At 41.1% G+C, this 18,525-nt stretch overlaps 1 protein-coding gene and 1 pseudogene across 2 annotated transcripts in view; both read right to left on the reverse strand.

Moving 5' to 3' along the window:
* Nucleotides 1-332: 332 nt before the first annotated feature.
* LOC112315213 (U6 snRNA-associated Sm-like protein LSm3 pseudogene) lies at nt 333-951 on the reverse strand (annotated as a pseudogene).
* CREG2 (cellular repressor of E1A stimulated genes 2) overlaps nt 333-18,525 on the reverse strand; it is a 52,112-nt gene continuing 33,919 nt past the window's right edge. The window contains exons 3-5 of one of the 2 annotated variants that reach the window (XM_053925898.2): nt 14,142-14,255; nt 2,474-2,557; nt 333-1,423 (exon numbers count right to left, since the gene is read on the reverse strand). In XM_053925898.2, coding sequence (XP_053781873.1) covers nt 1,423; nt 2,474-2,557; nt 14,142-14,255 — 199 coding nt within the window. In that variant the 3' untranslated portion in view covers nt 333-1,422. Of the gene's footprint in view, nt 1,424-2,127; nt 2,558-14,141; nt 14,256-18,525 lie in introns of those variants that run through there. The other variant, XM_024571791.4, reaches the window with a different exon arrangement.

Consider the following 18,525-nt stretch of genomic DNA (forward strand, 5'->3'; position numbering starts at 1 on the left):
GGGTTAGCAATGATTTTAAACTCTGAAAATATGACATATCCTGTTATCTTATTCTTATATATTAAAATTGCTATTGTTAGGAATTCTTGAGAATTGACTTTTGATAAATAATATTGTGTATTTTGCTATGCTTTTAGTAATGGGCACCTAAAAATATTTGGAGAACTCCAAGTCTTCTGGTCTCAATTTTGTAAATAAAAGTATGAACATTAGTAACATTTTTATTTACTTTTTTTTGAAAGCATTATATTTCATTTAAATTTAAAAATATCAGAAATTATCTGAAAAAAATCAATGGAGCAAATCAACTCCCAAAAAAGAAGGGTTGCATGTTGGCGATCACATTTATTGGAAAGATTAGAGAAAAATAAAAATGTCGTTTAGCTTAAGAACTTCTAGGTTATGTGCACAGCAACTTATTTCAGGAGCAGAAGAATCCTTGGTCGTTTCTCAACATCAGAATTTATGCAGGCTTCTCTTTTGAATATCTTCTACATTTAAAGATGCGATCACACACAGTCTCCTAACTTCCATGTAGGATAAATTCTTTGTTTCAGCCAACTCTCAACGGAGGCGCGACCAGCCCAACACCATCTCCTCGGACAAAGAGCATCGGGATATTGCGTTTTGTTGATTTATATATCTCTTCATATGTTTCTTCATCAATTTCTATAGTAGTCACAGTTTCTTCCACATCTCCCAATATTATATTTAAATGTTGATCATAAGCATGTAATCTACCTCGAAGCTCTCTGTCATTTCTCATTTTCACATAAATTCGCTAGTCCAGGCTGAGCCTGATAAGATCCAGGGGCTCTTCTACAGTGTTGGTAGTTTGTTGCTGGTCCACGTCGTCCGCCATGTTTCAAACCCTGTGCCCTTTCCCCCATTTTTATTTATTTTAAAAATGTATTTTATCTTTCTACAGTGATGTGATGTGTTTTTATGTTATAAAACGTACCTAACCCACTAAAGAAAATTTATAGCCATTATAGAAAGACAGAAGACTGGGTACTGCTATATGCTTTGTTGATGTCAACATAAGAGGTCTTAGATGTATACACATAGGTCCATTTAGGCCTTAGATGTGTACATGAGTGCAATGTAGTTTCTTGCAAACACCAAGAGATCCTGCATATAATTTGAATAACATTTATAATTTGTGGCAAGAATCAAATTTCAGAGTCCTCCCCTAACCTTTTCTTTTTTCTGCAGAAAGTAGAATCAAATCATCTAAAGGTAGATTAGTCATCATTTTACTGGTTTTCCTGGTTCAGTGACTACCTGTGCACTTCAATAACTCTTTTGTTTTGTTCTTAAAACTGGAGATCTTCTGGGTACCACTCAGTTCATGTGTACAGTAAGGTCTACAGTCAGGCCTTGGGATGTTGACTTAGCTTTTTCTGAGCCTTAGTTTTCTTTTCTGTAAGTGGAAATGATAATACGCATATCATTGTTTATAAGGCTTAAGTGAGATGACCCTGCCAAAGCTTACCCATGGCTGGGCAGGAAGCATGCCTGCAGCTACTGACTTCTTTCTTTCCTTCCTTCTCTTACATGTTGCCTTTGGTTTTGTCCCAGGTTAACCCTCTCCTTTTCCTCCTATGTACCACAGACTAAGGTCCTTTTTTATTTTGGATTTCATTCCTCATGCCTAATAGAAGGGACCCCTCTCTCAGAAGCACTAGCAGTGGGGACCCAAGGAACTTGGTGCTGAAGCTGCCTTTCCTTGCTAATGTACCTCCATGGCCTTTTTGCATAGAATAGGGCTGTGTGTGATACTCTACATATGCTTAAACAGTTCATCATGCTACAGTGGGCAAGAAGTTTGTTTCTAAGTGACCAATACATTCTAGCTCAAATGTGACTTAATAATGCATTTTCAGTCCAGTAGCATGATCAGTAATCCATAGAAAAACAGTCCTGCATACTCACTGTAACAAGATTGTGGTTGTGAGATGCATATTTAGTTTCTTCGTGGTTGCCGTGAGCTTAGAACCAACATACTGTTTTTGGCACAGCAAGCAACAAAAATACTCTCACAATACAAAGCAATCACATTGTACATACAGGCTTTTTTTTTTTTTTTTTTTTTTGTCTTAAAGAATGGAACAGCAACTGTCTCAACATGCCACTTTGACAGCCAACAATGATTCCCAAATAGGTGAGTTGGATTTACTACAACATAAACAAAGACAATGCATGTGAAGTACCTATGTGAATTGGGGATTTTCAAATGATGACTTTACTCTCCATTCTTAGCACAGGGTCCCCTGGCCACTCTCTCCCATTCTGCTGGGAGGATGATGGGGCTACTATGAATTTTACACAGAGAGATAGTAGCTGTCTGGCAGCATAACTTATAAGATTTCATTTTATGCAAACACCAAGAATTTGCTTCTCACGCCATCAGGCCTTTCTTGGAAATGCTTTGAAATATTCCTCCCTTGGAATTCCTGATACTCCTCCATACCATTTATGAAGCCAGATGTGTTCTATCTTCATCTTCATAAAGAACCATTCATACTGACGGGGCCACTTCCTCATAACCGGGTGTCTGTGAAAATAAATAGAGCGTGTGACAAAGCTGTTCTTACCAGAGATTGCAACCCTCACAGAGCACAGGTTAAGACTCTGGTGTCCTTGGCTAGATTATACAGCCCTACAGACTTTGGACCTCATTGGGCTGAGACCTGCTCAAAACAGCCAAGGGCAGAAGCCAGGAGGTCAGAGATGAGGCCTGGGGCAGCCTCAGGAAGGCAGAAAATGTTGCATAGGGTGGCAAACAGCTTGATTCTGGAGCCAGGCTCCTTGGTTTGAATCCCAGTTTGACTAGTGAGGGGCTGTGAGGCCTCATGGTCAGTTTTCCCTCTCAAGTCCAGGTCTCCTCACCTGTCATGTGGGATGACAGTGATGGTTTTGAGACCATAGGGCTCCATGGGGAGCAAACAATTAGGCACACATAAAGCACCTGCATAAAGGAAGTGGTCAGTTATTGTGTCAGGTGGCAGAAAGAAAGGCTTTATGCATCTTTGTATAAAATATTGAAAGAAATATGAGGCCATGAAATAAATCTGTTCATGGGAAGGTTTCTGCTCCTGTAGCATCCTTGGGACTGGTGGGTCAATTTGAGAGCCAGCCGAAGTGGGCAGGGTTGTCATTCACATCATGCTTTATTGACTTGACTTATCCCCTATGCATAGACCTAAATGCATATACCATATGTAAATACACATGTAAATACATAAACACATATAAACACATATAAGGTATCCTTAAGGGCAGGGGCTGTATCTCAGTTTTTAAAAACTTCATTAAAAAAAAGATTCAAGATGGTGGAGGAGTAAGTGGGAGTTACACAAACCTCCCTCCAGGACCAATCTGGAATTATAACTAAATTTTGGAGAAATCATCCAGAATAAACAACTGAACAATAGTGGGAGAGAAGCCTTATGACCATGGACAGACAAAAGAAACAGCTTCACCACAATATGACTGGTAGGGAGTGCAGAGCAGACATGAAAGGGCTGGCTGGGCTCCCATGGATGGCAGCTAATGTGCCAGAGAGATATTTCAGTGGTTGAGGGGATCCCCCTGAGAAGTGTAGAGTGTGAAACCCAAGCTTGGTTCCCCAGCCTACTGTATGAGAACACAAAAAGTACACAGGTAACATCCATCTGTGAAAAGCGGCAGGGTTTCTCACTGCCATAAATGGATGGCTAGAGATGCAGAGAGCTTTTTAAAGGGCCAAAACATAAAATTTTGTTTGCAACTGCTTACCCTGGGTTCCAGCAAAGGGGAGTGTAGAATGGACTAAATATGCTTGAGAAGGGACTGGTAGTGGTGGCTTTGGGGAAAGAACTGAGAGAGCAGCTGCCAGGATCCAAGTGCTGAGTCGTCCCCCATAATGCAGGAGCCATCTTGCTCAGGCAGACTGCTCCCCTCCCAGGAGCATATAAGTATCCCTACCAGAGGGAAAGCAGTAACCCCACCTCCAGGAGGGGTTACTCTGTCCAATGCTGTGGTGCTTAAGCGTGACCATTACAGAATGACTAAATTACCAACTGAAGGCATCAGGCACAGATGGTAGATCTCTGGAATCTCGAACAGGCTGCCTAAGGCCAGACTGGGACACCACCTGAAATCACCAGAGGTGGACCCAGAAAGGAAAAAAAAAAGTGGTAAATACTAGATGCTACCAAGATGAAATCCACCATGGTCTTCTCTGTGATTTGTGATATTTTATCTCCTGCATAGTTTTTAAACATTCTTTTTTTTTCTTTTTTAAGTTTTTATAGTTATTCAATTACAGTTGTATGCCTTTCTCCCCATCCCTCCACCCCACCCCAGCTGAACCCACCTCCCTCCCCCACCTCCACCATCGCCCCCGATTTTGTCCATGTGTCCTTTATAATAGTTCCTGCAATCCCCTCTTCCCACTGTCCCCACACCACGCCCCCTGGCCACTGCTACACTGTTCCCAACCTCGATGTCTCTGGTTGTATTTTGTTCGCTTTTTTCTTTTGTTGATTATGTTCCAGTTAAGGGTGAGATCATATGGTATCTGTCCCTCACCGCCTGGCTTATTTCACTTAGCATAATGCTCTCCAGTTCCATCCATGCTGTTGCAAAGGGTATAAGCTCCTTCTTTCTCTCTGCTGTGTAGAATTCCATTGTGTAAATATACCATAGTTTTGGATCCACTCGTTTGCTGATGGGCACTTAGGTTGCTTCCAGTACTTGGCTATTGTAAATTGTGCTGCTATAAACATTGGGGTGCACAGGTTCTTTTGGATTGGTGTTTCAGGGTTCTTAGGGTATAATCCCAGCAGTGGAATTGCTGGGTCAAAGGGCAGTTCCAGTTTTAGTTTTCTGAGGAAATTCCATACTGTTTTCCACAGTGGCCTCACCAGTCTGCATTCCCACCAACAGTGCACTAGGGTTCCCTTTTCTCCACATCCTCTCCAACATTTGTCTGTGGATTTGTTTATGTTGGCCACTCTGACTGGTGTGAGATGGTACCTCAGTGTGGTTTTAATTTGCATCTCTCTGATGGCTAGTGATGCTGAGCATCTTTTCATATGTCTCTGGGCCCTCTGTAGGTCTTCCTTGGAGAAGTGTCTGTTCAAGTCCCTTGCCCATTTTTTAATTGGGTTGTTCGTCTTCCTGGAGTGCGGTCGTGTGAGTTCTTTATATATTTTGGAGATCAGGCCCTTGTCGGAGGTATCATTGGCAAATATGTTTTCCCATACTGTTGGTTCTCTTTGTAATTTGGTGCTGTTTTCTTTAGCCATGCAGAAGCTTTTTATTTTGATGAGGTCCCATTTGTTTATTCTTTCCTTTATGTCCCTTGCTTTAGGGGACATGTCTGTGAGGATGTTGCTGTGTGGAATGTCTGAGATTTTCCTGCCAATGTTTTTCTTTAGGACTTTTATGGTGTTACAACTTATATTTAAGTCTTTTATCCATCTTGAGTTTATTTTTGTGTATGGCTTAAGTTGGTGATTGAGTTTCATTTTTTTGCATGTAGCTGTCCAGTTCTCCCAACACCATCTGTTAGGAGGCTGTTTTTGCTCCATTTTATTCTCCTGCCTCCTTTGTCAAATATTAATTGACCGTATACACTTGAGTTTATTTCTGGGCTCTCTGTTCTGTTCCATTGGTCTATGTGCATGTTTTTATGCCAGTACCAGGCTGTTTTGATTACAGTGGCCTTGTAATACAGTTTGATATCAGGTATTGTGATCTCTCCTTCTTTGTTCTTCTCTCTCAAAATTGCTGCAGCTATTCGGGGTCATTTATGGTTCCATATAAATTTCTGAAATGTTTGTTCTATATCTCTGAAATATGTCATGGGTACTCTAATAGGGATTGCATTGAATCTATGAATTGCTTTGGGTAGTATGGCCATTTTGATGATGTTAATTCTTCCAATCCATGAGCATGGTACATGCTTCCATTTGTTTGTGTCTTCCTTAATTTCTTTCTTCAGTGTTGTGTAGTTTTCTGAGTACAGGTCTTTTACCTCCTTGGTTAGGTTTATTCCTAAGTACTTTATTTTTCTTGTTGCTATATCAAATGGGATTTTTTTCCTGATTTCTTTTTCTGCAGTTTCGTTGTTGGTGTACAGGAATGCCTTTGATTTCTGAGTATTGACTTTGTATCCAGCTGTTTTGCCAAATTCATTTATTAGGTCAAGTAGTTTTTTGGTGGAGTCTATAGGATTTTCCATGTAGACTATCATGTCATCTGCAAACGGTGACAGTTTCATTTCCTCCTTTCCAATTTGGATGCCTTTTATTGCTCTTTCTTGTCTGATTGCTGTGGCTAGGACTTCCAATACTATGTTGAATATGAGTGGTGAGAGAGGGCATCCTTGTCTTGTTCCTGATCTTAGTGGGAAAGCTCTAAGTTTTTGTCCATTGAGTATGATGTTGGCTGTAGGTCTCTCATATATGGCCTTTATTATGTTGAGGAATGCTCCCTCTATTCCCACTTTGCTGAGTGTTTTTATCAGAAATGGGTGCTGTACCTTATCAAGTGCTTTTTCTGCATCTATTGATATGATCATGTGATTTTTGTCTTTGCTGTTGTTGATGTGATGTATTATGTTTATTGATTTGCGAATATTGTACCATCCTTGCATCCCTGGGATGAATCCCACTTGGTCATGGTGGATGATCTTTTAAATGTATTGCTGGATGCGGTTTGCCAATATTTTGTTGAGAATTTTAGCGTCTATGTTCATCAGAGATATTGGCCTGAAGTTTTCTTTCTTCATTGTGTCTTTGTCTGGTTTTGGGATTAGGATGATGCTGGCTTCATAAAAAGAGTTTGGGAGTCTTCCATCAGTTTGGATTTTTTCCAATAGTCTGTGAAGGATAGGGGTTAGCTCTTCCTTAAATGCTTTGTAGAATTCTCCTGTAAAACCATCTGGTCCAGGGCTTTTGTGTGTCAGAAGCTTTTTGAGTACTGCTTCAATTTCATCAGCTGTTATTGGTCTGTTCAGGCTTTCTGCTTCTTCCTCTTTCAGTTTTGGAAGATTATATTTTTCTAGAAATGTGTCCATTTCACCTAGGTTTTCAAATTTCTTGGCCTACAGTTCTTCATAGTAATTTCTTACAATCCTTTGTATTTCTGTGGTATCACTTGTAATCTCTCCCCTTTCATTTCTAATTCTGTTTATTTGGATCCTCTCTCTTTTCTTCTTGATGAGCCTACTTAAAGGCTTGTCAATTTTGTTTATCTTTTCAAAGAACCAGCTCCTGGATTCATTGATCCTTAGAATTGTGCTTTTAGTCTCTATGTCATTTAATTCTGCTCTGATCTTGGTTATTTCCTTCCTTCTGCTTGCTCTAGGCTGTCTTTATTGTTGTTCCTCGAGTTCTTGTAGGCATAGGGTTAGGTTGTTTGTTTGAAATGTTTCTATTTTTTAAAGGTAGGCCTGTATTGCTATGAACTTCCCTCTCAGGACTGCCTTTGCTCTGTTCCATAGGTTTTGGGTTGAGGCCAAGTTCATTTTCATTTGTTTCCAGAAAGTTTTTGATTTCTTCCCTAATCTCGTTCTTGATCCATTCATTGTTTAATAGCATGCTATTCAGTCTGCATGATTTTGAGTGTTTTGTGTTTTTTCCTTTGGGGTTGGTTTCTAGTTTCAGTCCCTTGTGGTCAGAGAAAATGCTTGGTATGATTTCAATTTTCTTGAATTTGTTGAGGCTTGCTTTGTGTGCTATCATGTGGTGTATCTTTGAAAAAGTTCCATGTATACTTGAAAAGAATGTGTATTTTGCTTCTTTGGGATGAAAAGCTCTCTATATATCAGTTAAGTCCATTTCCTCTAGGGTATTGTTAAGTGACACAATATCCTTCTTGATATTTTGTTTGGAAGTTCTGTCCATTTTTGACAGTGGGATTTTAAAGTCCCCTAGTATAATTGTGTTGCTGTCAATATCTTTCTTGAAGTCCTCCGAGATTTTCTTTATGTATTTGGGTGCTCCTATGTTGGGTGCATATATATATTTACAATGTTTATGTCTTCTTGGTGGATTCTTCCTTTGAGTATTATGAAGTGACCTTCTGGGTGTCTGTTTATGGCCTTTCTTTTGAAGTGTATTTTGTCTGATATGAGTATTGCTACCTCTGCTTTTTTTCCTGTCCATTTGCTTGGACAATTTGTTTCCAGCCCTTCACTTTCAGTCTGTGTAAGTCTTTTCTCCTGAGATGGGTCTCTTGTAGGCAGCATAAGTGTGGGTCATGTTTTCTTATCTATTTAGCTATTCTATGTCTTTTGATTGGAGCATTTAATCCATTTACGTTGAAGGTTATGATGGATAGGTAGTTTTTCATTACCATTTTTTCCTGCCTGTGTTCCTCTCTCTTTCTCTTTTCCTTCCTTTCCTGAACGGAGTCCCTTTAGCATCTCTTGCAGAGCTGGTTTGGTGGAAGTGTATTCTTTTAGACTTCTTTTGTCTGGGAAATTCTTTATTTGGCCTTCTATCTTGATTGAGAGACTTGCTGGGTAAAGTAGTCTTGGTTGCAGGCCTCTGGTTCTCATTACTTGGAACATTTTTTGCCATTCTCTTCTGGCTTGGAGCGTTTCCATTGAGAAGTCAGTTGCTAACCTTATTGGGGCTCCGTTGTACGTTACTTCCTGTTTCTCCCTTGCTGCCTTTAAGATCCTCTCTTTGTCTTGGAAATTTGCCATTTTAATTATGATGTGTCTTGCAGTGGTTCTCTTTGGGTTCCTCTTGCTTGGGACTCTCTGTGTTTCCTGTTTTTGTGTGACTTTTCTCTCCTCAAATTAGGGAAATTTCCATCATTACGTTTTCAAACAGGTTTTCTATCCCTTGCTCTTCTTCTTCTCCTTCTGGTATTCCTGTTATACGGATATTGTTACGTTTCATGTTGTTCTGCATTTCTCTTATTACCTCTTCATTCTTTCTGAGCCTCTTTTCCTTTTCTTGCTCTTTCTGGGTGTTTTTTTCTACTTTGTCCTCCAATTTGCTGATCCAGTCTTCTGCTTCATCAAGTCTGGTTTTCATTCCTTCTACTGTGTTCTTCAATTCAGAAATTGTATTCTTCATTTCCTCTTGGCCCTTGTTGATAGTTTCTATTTCCTTTTTCATGTTGATATAGTTTGCAGTGAGTTCATTGTAGTTTCCCTGTAGTTTCTGTTAGTTCTCTTTGAGCTCAGAGAGCTCAGTGAGCTTCCTGATAACCATTGCTTTGACCTCAGTATCTGATAGTTGACTTGCCTCTTTTTCAGTTAGCATTCTTTCTGAGGCCTCCTCCTTTCCTTTCATTTGGGAATTGTTTCTTTGTCTTCCCATTGTTTGTGAGACTCTTCTTGTTAGCCTCTGCTTCTTAAATTGATGTATTCTGACTCCCTGGGTTTATGGTATGAACTTCTATGGTAGAATGCCAATGGGATTCAGTGGTGCTGTCCCCTTAATCTCCTGTGCTCACTGGTCTTGAGCTGAGATTTATGGGTGTAACACGGTCTAACTCTGGTCTTTTCAGCACTCCAGGTTTTGTTGTCTCACCTTTGGGAAAAAGAGAATGCGGGGGTGGGGGGAGAAGAAAATGAAAAGAAGGGAAGGAAGGAAAAAGGAAATAGAAAAGGAAAGGAAGGAAGGAAGAGGGAATAAAGAAAGATCAGAGGCAAGATAAGAAGGAATTTTAACAAAAATTAAAACAAAGGAATAAATAAAAGAAGGCAGGAAGAAGCCATAAAAATGGGAAAGGATGGGAGGAAGAAGGAATAAAAAAAAAAAGAAAGGAAGAAGGAATTCAGGGGGAAAGGAGGAATGGAAAAAAAAAAGTGTCTTCTGCTGGCTTTAAACCCATCAGGTTAGTTCTGCTGGTCGTCCTGTCTGTGGAATGGGAGGGGGTGGTTGGAAGGATTGGTTTCACTTTTCTCCCTTCCTGGGCCACACTCTTCGCTGTTGTTCAGCCTGCAGTCCAGTTCCTCTTGGTCCTTCTGCTCCCCAGTAGGCCTTTAGTTCACCAGTTGTGCTGTCCTTGAGTTGCACCAATTAGGGGCCACTCACACTGTACCTTCTTGCTCTTTGCTGTCTTAGATGTTAGGGGATCTGGGTGCTGCTATGGGGTAGTTCAGCCCCCTACTGGGTCGATTCTTTCTGGGGAATGCAATCTCCCCCAGCCCTGCAACTCCCCTCTGCTGGGTTTTCCTCCTTTGTCCTAGAGAGTCAGTAGGCCCTGCAGGGCTCTGTGTGCAGGCGTTATGTAGGAGTTGTAGGTGTGGTCCCTGGCAGGCAGCCAAGCCATTGATCAGCCAATCTGCTGCTTTGGGCCTGAGTCTCGTGGGCGGGCGGGGCCACGTTGGGACAGAGTCACAAGGCGCTTGAGTCCACTGTTTTGGGCCTGTGGGTGGAGCAGCTAGCGTCTGCTCCAGATGCGCACCCACCTGAGGTTTCAGGTGTGAGCGCCTTGCAGGGGTTTCAGGTGTGGGTCCCCAGTCCGCTAATCTGCTGGCTCACAACCGGGCTTCAGGTGAGCGCCAGGGCTGCTTATCCCGAGTTCACAGTCCAGGGGCTGAGGGGGGAGGGGCGCCAGAGGCAGCGGCTGCTGGGGAGAGTTCTCTAATTAGCCCCTGAGTGCCTCTATTTTCTTTTTCTTTTTGAGAAATTCTTCCTATTGAAGCCCCCCTGGTCCAAACAAGCACCTGGATGCTCACAGCTCAGCCTGGCTCTCTCCCAAGAATCCTGCAGCAGACCCTGCGCCCGGGCCAGGGCTTCTGCTGCCTTGGTCCCCGCAGGGGTCCCAGGGACCTTATTGTCCTTAAGCACTCTTCTTACCATCAGATCTTTCAATGTCCTCTATCTTTGGTCTCTGATCTTCATATATGCTGGAATACTGTTGGCTGTTCGCTCTGCTCCTCAGATCAGCTAGGTATTTCACTGGCGTTGAGGGGAAGAAGACTCCGCTCCCACCTATGTTGCCACCATCTTCCCTTCTCTGTAAACATTCATTTCTTGTCCTTCAAGTTTGTGCATATTAAGTCACTAGATTTTATATTATACCTTATTTTAATCCCCATATTTTGCTCCTCCCTTCTCTTACCCCCATTTTACCTTCTTCATTCCTATTATTATTTTTGTTTTAAGTTTTGTTTTCTCTCTTGCTACAACTTGTTTCCATTCTACACCTTTACTATTTCTCCCCCTTCCAGCCTCTCAAAACCAATTTTCTTGTCAATGATCATCTCACATTCTTTTTCCTGCTCTAAGCTATCCATGCTCTGTCTCCAACTTTAGTGATTTTTGCTTGTTGGTTGTGGATAGAGTAGTTGTTCAATTTTTCAATTTTATCTCTAGCACTTCACTATTTTTGTATTGCAAATCTCAAATTTTACCATTCCCCTCTCGTACTCCATTCAGCCTTCAACCCATCTGTTATTTTTTGGTCTCAAATTTTAATTTTTCCATGTCTTAGTCTGGTTTTCATTCCCCACTTTTACTATTCCCTCTCCTTCTATCATTTCAAATTCACTTCCCTTTCCTTTAGACATCTTTTAAGCTTCTCTTCCCCCCTCTTATTCCCATACCACTTGTATTAATCTTAGCTTATTTGTTGTTGATAGTGCTGTGGTGGATCTTTTCATCCAATTTGATTCCTATTTTTTAATTATTTATTTACTTTTTCTTTCTCTCTCTCACTTTATTTTTTAATATCTGTTTAAACCTAATACTATACATTTCTTCTCTTACTCCATTCCACCTTCTTTATTCCCTTTGTTATTTAAGATGTAAATTTTTCTTTCTTTGCATTGCTCTGATTCCATACTATTATAGTGAACCTTCCTCTACCATCTCAAAATCATTTTTCTTTCAATTAGTCATCTAATATTCACTCTCCTTTCTTATAATAGTCTTAATATCTTTATACTCATATTAATACTGTTTCATTTGCTCTTGATAGTGGGATTGTGGGTGGTAGTTATTTTTATGGGTGTGGGTTTGTTTCCAGAGCTGAGTGATTTTGTTATGGCAGCACCTGCACAACAGCATACAAGATGTGGTGGGAGGAGTGACTCTCAGTCAGCCAGCTGGAGGAAAGTACCCACCAAAGAATAACCCAAAAGCAAACAAAACCACATTACATCAGGAAAGCCAACATACATGGCATAAAGGGCATCCCAAGAGTATCACATGCTGAGGATCAAGGAGACTGCACCACTGAATCACACAGTTCTCCTACCATAGAAGTTCACACCACAAAGGGAGTCAAAGCAGATAAATCTAAGAAGTGGAAATCAGCAAGAACAGACTCCCCTAAGATAGGGAAACAAAGAAGCAATTCCTAATCAAATGGAAAGGAGGAACCCCCAGAAACAATAAAGAATACAGAACCTCGGAAGCAAGGGAGGGAGGTGGGTTTGGCTGGGGTAAGGGAGGGGGTGGTGAAGGGTAAATGCAGACAAGTGTAATTGAACAACAATAAAATAATTTTTTAAAATTATTACAGAGAGAAAATTATTAAAAAGAATACAGAGCCCAGAAATAAAGCCATGTAAATATGGTCAGTTAATATTTGACAAAGGGGACAGACAGAGCATAAAATGGGATAAAAATAGCCTCTTCAATAAATGGTGTTGGGAGACTTGCATAGATACATGAGAAAAATAAAACAAGACCACCAACTTCACCATAAACAAAAATAAACTAAATATGGATAAAACTCTTAAATATAGGTCATGACACAATAAAAGTCCTGGAGGAGAACATAGGCAGGAAAATTTCACATATCCTACACAATAATATTTTCCCTGTTATGTCCCCTAGGGCAAGGGATATAAAGGTAAGAATAAACAAAAAAGCTTCTGCATGGCTGAAGAAAACATCAGCAAAATCAAAAGGGAACCAACCATATGGGAAAACATATTTGTCAAAGATAACTCACACAAGGGTTTGATCTCCAAAATGTATAAAGAACTCACATGAATCCACACCAAGAAGACAAAAAACCCAATTAAAAAATGGGCAAAGGACCTTAACAGACATTTCTCCAAGGAGGACATACAGAGGGCTCATAGACATATGAAAGAATGCCCAACATCACTAGCCATTAGAGAGATGCAAATGAAAACCACTGTGAAATACCACTTCACACCAGTCAGAATGGCCATCATAACCAAATCAACACACAACAGGTGCTGGTGACATTGTGGAGAAAAAGGAACCCCAGTGCACTGTTAGTAGGAATGCAGACTGGTGCAGCCAGTGTAGAAAACCATATGGAATTTCCTCAAGAAACTAAAAATGGAAATGCCTTTTGATCCAGTGGTTCTAATGCTGGGATTATACCCTCAGAATCCTGAATCACCAATTCAAAAGAACTTATTCACCCCAATGTTCATAGCAGTGTTATTTATAATAGCCAAGTACTGGAAAAAGTGCATCAGGAAATGAATGGATCAAAAAACTATGGTAAATTTACAGAATGCAATACTATGCAGCAGAAAGAAAGAAGGAACTCCTAGACTTTGTGACAGCATAAATGGAACTAGAGAGTATTATGCTAAATGAAATAAACCAGACAGTGAAAGACAAATACCATATGATCTCACCTATAAATGGAAACTACTCAACAAAACAATCAAATCAGCAAAATAGAACCAGAGACTTGGAAATAAAGAACAAACTTACAGTGGCCCGGGGGGAGGGGGGATGGGTTAATGGGGGAAAGAAGGGGAAGGATCAAGGGAAGGAACATGTATAAAGATTCCATGGACAAGGACATTGGGGTGGGGGGGATTGAATGTGGGAGATGGGTGGTGGGGAGGGCACTGGAGAGCAATGGGGGAAAATTGAGGACAACTATAATTGAAAAACAATAACAAATTTTTAAAAAGAAAGTACTGTACAGAAAAAATAAAAATAAAATATTAATACAAATAAACATTTATTTATATATAAAAATGTTATAAACAAAATTCAAAGTCCAAGTGAGAACTGGAGAAAATACTTATGATAGACAGTGTGAGGTTGGGCAGTGCTCCCACCAAAGGGCAGCACAGACCATTTTGTCATTGACTCAGAGGCATCAAATGGTACAGCCCTGACCTCTGCTTTTTAATTATTGTATATTTTTGGCAAACAAACTATAAAGCACATACAAACCTTGAAAACATGGCATGTTTGGCAAATTCAACTTCTTCTGGAGACACGGAGATCATCTGGCCAGTGAGTGTTAATCGAGCACATTGGGGTTCTTCTGGGTCAACAATATTTTTTCTGCATTCAAAGAATATTTTCAAATATTAATATGATTATAGACCATCAGCCAGAAAATACTAAAAATTTTATTAGAATTTGAAAATGAAAGAAAATAAAAATAACATAAAAACAGAGATGCTGACTTTAAAAGTTGTCCATTGTTTCTGGACCTAAATGGACCCAGTAGGTCATCTATAGCAGTTCTCCTTGTTCTGAGAAAATTGGTAACGTGGAGCTTCTCACTGTGTAGAGGTAAAGGGCAACCTGACCACTTCCTTGGGGTTGAGGTTGTCTGGACAAAGCCCCCCATATCTCTTGGGAAGCTGGACTGGTTAGAGTTGGCTATTGTGCACTGGGATTAGGACCTCCTTGGGAGCATGAGGATGGAGGACATGGCCAAGTGTAGGTGCTATACATGTCCCCATTTTATAGATGAAGAAATTGTGCTTTACATGGTTTAAGTGAGCTGCCCATCATCACACCATGACATCAGTGGTGGGGAGGATCCTGTCCCAGCTTCATGAGGCTTCACAAGATGTGTGTGTGCTGATCTACAATCTCCTCAACCCAAGTGAGTGAGATTTACTCACATAATCCATAAACATTCAGCCTTCAGGGGCCTTCCAGCCTTGTGATCTCTAAACCCCAGGTAAAAGTACCCTGGTTTTGGCACCAACTCCAACTGGATGCATAATTTTTAGAGTATCAGTTTTTCTCAAAAATAAGTGTAGTACTCCCTGCCTTATACAAGGTTTTGCTTTCTGTGGTTATGGCCTGAAAATACAAAATGGGAAAATTCCAGAAATAAGTAAATCATGAGTTTTTAATTGCAAGCATTGTGAGTATAATAATGAAATCTAATGCCTTCCTGCTCTTTTCAGCTCAGGAAGTGAATCATTCTTTTTTCCATGTCTCCATGCTGTATACACTTCCTGCTAGTTAGCTCTCTTGGGTGAGAGAGACAGAGAGAGAGAAAGAGAGAGAGGGAGAGAGAGAGAGGCAGAGAGGCACACAAAAAGAGACAAAGACAGAGAAAGCCTGCATTCATATAGCTTTTATTACAGTATATTGTTATAATTGTTCCATTTTGAGACTTCCAGCCAAGATGGAGGTGTGGTAGATACTCTTGGCCTCCTCACACAACCAAAAGAAAGATAACAACCAATCTAAAAACAAAAAAACAATAAGAACTGCCAGAAAATCGAACTGTATGAATGTCTGACAACCAAGGAGTTAGAGAAGAAATATTCATCCAGACTGGTAGGAGGGCCACCAGGGCAGAAAAAATGCCTCATAGACTGGGTGGTCCCACATTTGTCTGTGGATAAAAATGGGGAAGAACAACAGGAGTGAGCAATCACAGCCCAGGACAGACCATGCAACTCAAGGTTCCAGTGCCAGAAAATTAAAGCCTCATAACCTCTGGCTATAAAAATCTGTGGGGGCTGTGGTGGTAGAAGAAATTGACAGTCTGTCAGAAGAGTCCATTTCAGGGGATCATGGAATCCTAGAATATACACAAGCCCACCCACTCAGAAATCAGCTCCAGGACAGCACCAGGAAGGGCGCCATATGCTTGCAAGAAGGGGAAGTGACTGAAAGCAGAGCAAGAGCTGAGCAAGTGGCATTAATCCATTTCTGACCCTTCCTCATAAACTCTAGCTGTAAAAACCTGCAACAGCTGTGGCAGTGGAAGAAACTGCCAGTCTCTCAGGAGAGTCATTTGAGGGACCCTCGGAGACCTAGAAATATACACAAGCCCACCCACTGAAGACTCAGCACCACAGCAGCACCTGGAAATGTGCCAATTGCTTGCAGGAAAAGGAGGAGTGACTGAAAGTGAGGTGAGAGCTCAGCAAATGGCATTGTTTCCTCTTTAACTGCTTCCCCACATACAGCACCATGATATGGTAAAGTGGGTTGCCCTGCCCTGGGGAATACCTAAGCCGCCATCTTACATTGTAATAGGTGTGACAATTGAAGAAACATGGAAACATGACCCAAATGAAAGAACAGATCAAAACTCCAGAAAAAGAATTAAGCAAAAAGAGAGAGCCAGCCTATGAGGTGCAGAGTCCAAAACACTGGTAATCAGGATTTTCACAGAAATGATTGAGTATGGCCAGAAAATAAAGGAAGAAGTGAAGGTTATACAAAGGGAAATAGAGAAAAGTATACAGGTAACCAACAGTGAAGAGAAGGAAACTGGGACTCAAAACAACGATTTGGAACAAAGGGAAGAAATAAACATTTAACTGTAACAGAATGAAGAAACAAGAATTCAAAAAAATGAGGAGAGGTTTAGAAATGTCTGGGAAAACTTTAAATATTTCTACATCTGCATTATAGAAGTACCAGAAAGAGAAGAGGAAGAGCAAGAAATTGATAACTTATTTGAACAAATAATGAAGGAAAACTTCCCTAATCTGCCAAAGGAACTAGACATGCTAGTCCAGGAAGTTCGGAGAGTCCAAAAGAAGTTGGACTCGAGAAGGAACACACCAAGACACATCATAATTAAATCACCCAAGTGTAAAAATAAGGTGGAATCTTAAAAGCAGCAAGAGAAAAGGAGACAGTTACCTACAAAGGAGTTCCCATAAGACTATCAGCTGATTTCTCAAAAGAAAACTTGCAGGCAAGATGGGGCTGGAAAAAAGTATTCAAAGTCATGAAAGGCAAGGACTTACATCCAATATTACTCTATCCAGCAATGCTACCATTTAGAATGGAAGGGCAGACAAAGTGCTTCTCAGATAAGGTCAAGTTAAAGGAGTTCATCATCACCAAGTCCTTATTATATGAAATGTTAAAGAGATTTATTAAAGATAAAGAAATTCAAAACTCTGAACAGTAAAATGGCAACAAACTCACACCTATCAACAACTGAATCTAAAAAACAAAAACAAAAATGAACTAAGCAAACAACTAGAACAGGAACAGAATCATAGAAATGGAGATCACATAGAGGGTTATCCATGGGGAGGGGGCTGGAGGAGAATGGAGGTACAGGGAATAAGGAGCACAATTGATAGGTACAAAATAGACAGAGGTTAAGAATCATATAGGAAATGGAGAAGCCAAAGAATTTATAGGTGTGTCCCATGGATATGAACTAAGGGTGGGGGGAGTACTGGATGAAGGTGAGTGCAGGGTGGAGGGGGATAAAGGAGAGAAAAAAAGGGACAACTTTAATAGCATAATCAATAAATTACACTTAAAAAACAAAAAATAGAGAGGAGCAAGATGGAGGTGACGTAGGTAGGAGCAGAGCCCAGTTCTCCCTGTGCCCAGCTGGAACTCCTAGCCGTTCTTCTGAGGAACAGAGTGAACAGCCAACAGAATCCCAGCTTATGTGAAGTTTGGAGGACAAAAAGTATAGAGGACATTGAAAAACAGACAGTGAGGAGATTGCGCTGGGATGGTAGGGTCCCTGGGATTTGCGCAGGGACCTAGGCTGCTGTGGACCCCGGCCCAGCGCCTGGGGCAGGATACTGGGAAGAGTGTTAGATCATCAGCTCTCTCCCCTACTAGAGCAGGGAGGGAAGCCTGGCATCAAAAGGCACCTGGATGCTGGAAGTCACTGGGGGGAATAGAGATGAGGTGAGAGACACACAGAGGCAGTATACATCTCCTGAGACTGTGGATGCCGGCTAGGTCATTACAAGAAATTGGGGTGCCAGGCAACACAGAGAGAAGAGAGAAGAGCTGGGCCATGTCAGACTCTGACCCAGATACTCTCCAGACTGGTTAGAAAGCTGTGTGAAAAGCCTTGCACCTGTGAAGAACAGTGGGCAGCTGCTTTGTAAGGAACTCACTGGCTGCCCCAAGGGTGATTTGAGCTGTGTGCCAAGGCTTGGACCATGCTGCATGCCCAGAGACTGAGTGGGTGACTGGAGCCATGCGCCCGGGCTTGACTTGCACTGTGCACCCAGAGACAGAATAGCTGATTTGAGCCTGGCAGCTCACAGAGGATCTGGGCTGGAAGCTGGGCAACTGTCAATATTGTGGCCCAGACCTGGTCCCCATACTTGCAAAACCTAGGAAGGGAGAAAGGAGAAGCCCAGCCCCACTCTTCCTGTGGCATCCAAAAAGACTAGCAGAACTTGCTCAACAGGTTTAAAGTCAGCAGGCTTTTTTTTCTTTCCTCTCTCTTTTTCCTTTTTTTCTTCCCCCAAGTAAGACAATAAGACATGGAGTTATGAAAGGTCTAGAGACAGATTCAAAGGGGGAGTACTTTCTCTGTTTAATTGCATTGTTTGACTGGTTTTCCTTATTCTCTCTTTAC

Source organism: Desmodus rotundus, chromosome 5 (assembly GCF_022682495.2).
Source record: "Desmodus rotundus isolate HL8 chromosome 5, HLdesRot8A.1, whole genome shotgun sequence".
Classification (NCBI taxonomy): Eukaryota; Metazoa; Chordata; class Mammalia; order Chiroptera; family Phyllostomidae; genus Desmodus; species Desmodus rotundus.